We start from the raw sequence: 6822 nt of genomic DNA, 5'->3' as shown, positions 1-6822 counted from the left end.
TTTCGTGTGCCTAAAATTACTTATGACTACTATCTAAAAAAACACATTTTGACTATTAACTAGAGTTTAACTAATATACTAACAATTTTAATATTTATTGACTATCGGCAAACGGTAGTTCGGATACAACTTGTCTTCCGACAAAGGCCTCCTCTAAAGCTCTCCAGTCTTTTCTCATTTTTGCGGTGCGAGTCCATGTTGAACCCGCTATTTTCTTAACGTCATCCTCCCATCTCTTAGCCTGTCTTCCTCTATGTCTCTTTCCGTCTAACGGGTACCATTCTGTGATAAGTTTTGTCCATTTTTCTTGCTTTTCTCTCATCATATGCCCTGTCCACCTCCACTTCAGCTGTTTGTATGTTGTGTATGCATTCTTAAACTTGGTTTTACTTTTGATGTCTATTAATTTTTCTCGGTCTTTTCTTTTGACACCTATTGTAGAAAATGACCACGACCCTCTAAAGAAGTTTTATTTAGCCTCTTGCAAATGAAATACAAACTATTGTCTTATAAAACGACAATACTTGTTTATAATGGCACAAAAATTGCAGTTTGCATTTAAGCTGGAAGCATCACTTAACTGACAATAAGACGAGTGTGATTGCCATAACCTCAATTACAACAGAAGATGACAAAAAGTATACACTGTCTGAGACTGATAAATACGCGAGTCGTCACATAGCACTAACAAAAACAGAAACCTACAAAAGAGTGAGATAAAGTTTAAATCAAAGAGGTCAAGAAAGAACAATATGGATGACATGTACAGAAGAAATGATTCAAGCCTATTTTGAAGAAGATAATAATTTAATGTTTAACGACCTATATTTAAAAGAAAAAAAAAACAAACAGATATTGTAGAATCCACACAGAAGAAAAAGGGTCTACTAAATTTGAAAAATATATCAGAAAGATTCATGATTGAGAAATTTGTATGTAAATTCTCAAATGCGAAACAATGGATAGAAATATTCGGGAATGAATGTAAACGATTTGAGATTGAGGAAGATACAACAAAGATAGAAATATTAAGATTATTTTTAGACAAAACATGTGCAGATTGGCACTCGGCAACATCGAAGACTTTGAAAATCGAGGCTGGATGGTCCGAGTGGAAAAATAAATTTTTACATTATTACATTACATTTGCCGATAAAGGATGGAGTTCGGGAATGTATGCCATATTTTACAAATATAAAGAAGGATCACTGATGAAATACGCCATTAGAAAAGAAAAGTTATTATTAGATATGGATGAAAATATTGGCGGGAAAAGTCTGGTCACACTTATAGCAGCCGGCTTACCTGAATTATTATTAGAAACAGAATTGATCCTGAAAAGTGTGAAACCTCAACAAGATTGCTTCATGAAATAAGTAAATGTGAAAGTTTGGTAAATAATAAAAACTTCAAAATAAAAGAGGAAGAAAAAGATGACAATAAGAAATACAGTTTAGGAAAAAAACCTGTCAGAATTTAAATAAGGGTAATCGATACCACCCAGAACAGTATTGTTGGTTTAAAAAAGAAGGGGCAGATAACAAAAGGATTGGAAGTACGAAGACATACACAAAAGGTTTAATAAGAATAAAAGTAAAGATTTTTGATATAGAAGAATATGTTGATGTTTTTATTGTAGACAAACTGGATTTTGAAGATTTCATTATAGGACTAGATATGATAAAAAAAATTAAATTAGCTCAAAATTAAGATTTAAAATTTTTACAAAAGACAAAGAGGGAGATAAATACTATGAATGCATTTGAAGAGATAGAGGAAATTAAAGTCAATTTTAATGAGCATCTGAATAAAAATGACTTCATAACAAATCTACATCACTTGGACAATATCAAAAAGTCCCGAATACACAATTTAATAGAGAATTATAATACTATATTTGCCAAAGACAAATATGATGTAGGTACAGTAACAGATTATGAAGCCCGGATAGACTTAATGGTGGACAAGTTACTTAGTTAAGCTATATGCTTCGAGAGGTGATATCAATAAACTTTTATTGTCGTTTCTTTACTTACAGGTGAGATTGTGTTAGTCTTGTAAGGATTGCATCAGTGTGTAACCTACTCGATAAATAAAATTGCATTCTTTACTTACAGAGAAACAAATATAAGTTTTATTAAGCCTCTTGCAATTGAAATACAAACTATTGTCTTTGATATATATACTACACATGCATCCTAGTAAAGAAAATTATAACAAATTCCATGCAATCGAATATAAAATTACATAAAAAAACAATTACACACCACTTGAGGAAAAAAAACTTCAACTTATAACACCGCGGACTAATTACGGAAAAACAACGATATTATTTGAAGGAGCACAGTTGTTCAACAATTTACCAGAGGAATTAAAACAGTGCGATAATATGAATGTCTTCAAAAGAAATCTAAAAGATAATTATTTGTAATCAGTGTAATGTTTCCAACGCTCTAGAGGCTACTAATATTATATAATTTAGAATTAAGTACTATATCTCATTGTAAGCGAACTAGTATTAAGTTCTTATGAGAAATAATCAGCAGCAGTGGCGTAGCAGGGGGGGGGGGGTCGGGCCGCACCGGGTGTCACCTTTTTAGGCGTGACACCCACTCGAACTTTCAACTTTAAGAACAATGTACAAACAAAAAAAAAATCGTTAGCATAAAAATTTCTTTTTCAGGGATTCCTCCACTAGCACTAGCTCAGCTCTATGTAGAATTCGAGGATTCGCTGTCGTGAGGGATTCCCCGTCCCATACTCGCGATCTTTGACGTCTCAGTGATAGATGGGTCAAACTCATGGGCTAGTTCAGGTTGAGGATTGTTTAAAAATAATACTTTTTTTATGCTGATATATATTAGGTCCTTACATATGAAATTGGCGTTTTACGTTTTGGCCACTTTGACCTCAAATATCTCCTCTTTGGTTAAGAATGCCAAATTAAAATTTGTACAGCTATTTAATCATGTATTTGTGCTTCGATGACCGTCATTCATTTGTTTTTTTCTTCTGTTTTTTTCTTCTGTTTTTTTCTGTTTGCGTCACTCATTTTACAAAATGGAAAACTTAAAGTATCGCATTATTTACGACTACGAGTTCCGCCGTGGCACTAGTGCTGCGAAATGACTCGAGGGGTGAATGATGTGTATGGAGGTCATGTTGCAAAAGAAAACACAGTTCGTTTTTGGTTCCAACGTTTTCGTTCTGGAAATTTCGACCTGCAGAACAAGCCCCGTGGACGGCCTAAGACCCAAGTTGATAATGAAGTATTGAAGGCTATTCTGGAAGCGGATCCATCGTAAACCACGGCCGAGTTAGCTGCAGGCTGCGGTGATAGGGCCGAAACACATAAGCGCGTTGCGGCGCCGCGCCGCTGAAATCGGCAGTGCGCTATAGCGGTGCGGCGCCGCAACGCACGACGTGAATTCCAGCGTTATGACGTCATACTTGTTGACAAGGATGCAGTTTGTTTCTAACACTCTTGCAAACAACACGTGTCAACCGAGAAGCAGTTTTAAAATTAAAATGTCTGACGTTGACGTCGATCTGTTTATATCTTCGGTTCAGGAACACCGTTGTTTGTGGGATACTAGTGACGAAACCTATAAAGACAAATTTATAAAACAAGAAGCATGGAAAAGCATTTGTGAGATCGTTTATGTTGATTACAAGGAAAAAAACTCAACCGAAAAATCAAAACTGGGTAAGTAGTAACATATAGTCTTAGGCAATGATATTTTAAACTAAAGATAAGTTATGTTCATAGTAATTTACGTTTTAAATCTGTTCCTGTGTTTAAATCATTACCTCCCAGCAATCCAAAACTGCACACATTTGCAAGTTTTACTGATAAGCAAACCAAAAGATATGAAATAAAACGCAATTGAAAGAGATAGCTATAATTTTAATGGTTGCACTTCAAACGTTTCTTGTGCATAGAGTAACATTTATAGTCGTAGAGTGGACACTTGATTCAAAACTATTCAAAAGTACATAGATAAGAAATAAAACATCTTACAAAAGTAAATCACATTTAATATCATTGGTCTTAGGTTTACGCGATCACTATTCACAATAAAACTACAATTTTTACTGTAGTAAAAACGTAAAAATCTGATCCGCGGTTTAAATTGTAGTTTAATGTAAGTAGCATGTATCTTTTTTTTTAATCATATGAAATACACCATTTATTTTAATGCCCTATGCAAAAGATTTTCTCTAAGTTAAAATTATATTTTTTTCTCGCGCTCTTATTCAAAAAGGTAAACAAATACTATAAATAAAACCAAATTGCCATTTAAATTGTTTATTCGCAGTTCACAACATGTTAAATAGTTTGAATCAAATGTATTAAGGTATTATTTGTATTTTGAACTGAGTAGGTATACGAACATTCATATTTTGTTTAATTGCCAACTTAGGGCGCCAACATCACTGGAAAAGTAATTACAAAAATCATTCCGTATTAGATGTGGGCTTAAATTATTTTCATTTGCTGTGGGCAAATGCAACATTTGCAGATCAGAATCATCAAAGATAATGTCATCGGTCGCTTGTACTCCATCTCGATTCAAAACAAAGTTGTGCATTACACAACATGCCTTGATAATGTCTGTCGCAAATTCGTATTGCACATTCATAGATCGATGAAATATGCGCCATTTATTGGCTAGGATGCCAAAAGCGCACTCGACATATCTTCGGGCACGACTCAGTCGATAATTGTAAACTCTTTGTTGTACCGACAAATGTTTTCCTGAGTAAGGGCGCATGACGTTATTCGAAATTGAGAATGCTTCATCTCCTACAAAAACAAATGGAGTTTCATTTTGAGAACCTGGTAAAGGCTTTGGTACAGGAATAGGTAATTTGCGTGTCATAATCAAATCATAAAGTTTAGAGTTCTGGAAAACGGTGGAGTCACTTTCCTTGCCATACGCTCCTATATCGACAAAAATGAATCTATATCTAGAATCTACAAGAGCTAATAAAACTATTGAATTATAGCCCTTATAATTGTAAAACAGTGATCCACTGTGCGCAGGACATGTAATACGGACATGTTTACCATCAAGAGCTCCTATGCAGTTAGGAAAATTTGCTTTCTTGTCAAACTCAATAGCGACATCTTCTAGAACCTGTTTTGTTATAGGAGGTATATTTTGACTTGATAGATGTTTCCATATGGCGCGACAAACTGTCCTTACAATTTTTGCTATTGTACTTGCTCCTCGGAAGTAATTCGTATGCATGGTTTTAAAGTCACTGCCGGTTGCTAGAAATCTAAAATGAACTGTGAAGTTTTGTGAAGTTTTTTGTTGCAGGTAATGATTTAGTCAAGAAGTGGAAGGCCATAAAAGATAATTTTGCTAAATATCAAAAAAAACTAAAAGATGCCAATCGATCAGGAGCTGGAGCTGCAAAAATTAAAGAATATCACTTGAATAAACAATTACAGTTTTTGAAAAAGGTTTCACAAAATGCAACTGATTCCAGTTTATGCGTAGCGGAAGGAGATATTGAGAATGAAATAACGGCATTGCCTCGTTATAAAAGTCAACCACGAAAACGAAAGGCAGATAAGGATGATATTGAAGAAGATTTATTGGCAATATTAAAAACACCGGAGAATAGACATTTGCATTTTTTCAAGGGGATTTTACCATCTCTACAATCGTTAAATGAGAATCAAACATTGATATTTCAAAGTCGGGTGCTTCAAATATTAACCGACATTCTTCAACCTTCAATTCATCAAAATACACATCACGGCTATAATCAAGAATATCAGCATCAGGGTTACAATCAAGGATATTCAACTATGAGATACGATAATACGGTTCAGAGTGGCTACCACACTTCTACTCCTGGAAGTTCGATTACTGAACAGAGGACTACCTCATCATCAAACCAACAACGTCCAATAAATTCACCATTTTTACTGGACGAAACGTCAGCTACTTCCTATGTTTCACAAGATGAGGAGTTTGATTTTTCTTAAATTGATCATTACATTTTTTAAGGCCTATTAAAGTATTCTTAAAGTAAGAAAATTGTATAATGCAAAAAGCTTAATTTGATTCTGTCTTGTTTCATTTGAACCTGGCTTTGTACCACTAGGTACCCCCAAACCATGAACACTAGTGATGCAAAATTTTTATCGACACCCCGCTAGTACCACAGGTGTATAAAGCCAGGGGTACAAATAAAACTAAACATTTGATTCCGAGTGCCATAAACATCAATAAAAAAAAATAAGAAACCTATTTGTTTTACCTTAAAGTTAAGCCCAGCATTTCCAAAGCAGTAACTGGTTTTCTTCCTTTATTTTTTTTCTTCTGTATATATTTTGATAACTCGCTTAATAGCTCTTCAAATGATGATATACTCATTCTAAAGTAGGCAACAAATTTTTTTTCGTCTATCTTTAATGCTTCGTATTTTTTAGAAAAGAACTCGCCATTTGGATTCATACCCTTACTTAATGGATGTATCCAGTATCTTCTTTGCCGTATTTTTAAGATAGAATAATGTCTTCTTAATAACAAATAAGCAATAAGTTTATTACGATCCATCGCAGAGAGACGTCTATCCACACTCAAAAATCACGAGAAAATGGTTGCCCTACCATAATGCCCTGTTTCGCGACGCCGCAACGCGGCAACGCAACTGCCGATTTTGGCGTTGCGGCGCCGCAAAAATAAGCAGTTTGCGTTATGTGTTTCGGCCCTTAGTGATAAAACTGTTTTAATTCACTTGAAGCAAATTGGGAAGATCAAAAAGCTTGAAAGATGGGTACCTCACGAATTGACTGAAGCA

At 34.5% G+C, this 6822-nt stretch overlaps 2 protein-coding genes across 3 annotated transcripts; one reads left to right on the top strand and one right to left on the bottom strand.

Annotated features, from left to right (window-relative positions):
- Positions 1-3344: 3344 nt before the first annotated feature.
- On the top strand, positions 3345-6591 carry LOC125058657. Its single transcript, XM_047662775.1, has 2 exons — positions 3345-3706; positions 5328-6591. The coding sequence occupies exons 1-2, from the start codon at positions 3439-3441 to the stop codon at positions 6002-6004; spliced, it is 945 nt and encodes a 314-aa protein (XP_047518731.1). The 5' UTR covers positions 3345-3438; the 3' UTR covers positions 6005-6591.
- On the bottom strand, positions 4294-6578 carry LOC125058656 (protein ALP1-like). Of its 2 annotated transcripts, XM_047662774.1 has the most exons (3): positions 6280-6578; positions 5072-5286; positions 4294-4807 (listed from the first exon to the last, which is right to left on the bottom strand). In XM_047662774.1, the coding sequence occupies exons 1-3, from the start codon at positions 6576-6578 to the stop codon at positions 4398-4400; spliced, it is 924 nt and encodes a 307-aa protein (XP_047518730.1). In that variant the 3' UTR covers positions 4294-4397. The 2 variants fall into 2 exon arrangements, with proteins under 2 accessions (XP_047518730.1, XP_047518729.1); XM_047662773.1 differs by having other exon boundaries at positions 4294-5286.
- Positions 6592-6822: the final 231 nt, after the last annotated feature.

The sequence above is a fragment of the Pieris napi genome, chromosome 18, assembly GCF_905475465.1.
Source record: "Pieris napi chromosome 18, ilPieNapi1.2, whole genome shotgun sequence".
Classification (NCBI taxonomy): domain Eukaryota; kingdom Metazoa; phylum Arthropoda; class Insecta; order Lepidoptera; family Pieridae; genus Pieris; species Pieris napi.
This window is presented reverse-complemented; position numbering and strand designations above follow the sequence as displayed.

Excerpts from the sequence above, each read along its gene's own strand:
- LOC125058657 (XM_047662775.1), top strand. The coding sequence starts at position 3,439 with ATGACGTCATACTTGTTGACAAGGATGCAGTTTGTTTCTAACACTCTT. Across the intron at positions 3,707-5,327 it reads AACCGAAAAATCAAAACTGG|GTAATGATTTAGTCAAGAAG; the intron begins GTAAGTAGTAAC and ends TTTTTGTTGCAG.
- LOC125058656 (XM_047662773.1), bottom strand. The coding sequence starts at position 6,578 with ATGGATCGTAATAAACTTATTGCTTATTTGTTATTAAGAAGACATTAT. Across the intron at positions 5,287-6,279 it reads ATGCTGGGCTTAACTTTAAG|ATTTCTAGCAACCGGCAGTG; the intron begins GTAAAACAAATA and ends AGTTCATTTTAG.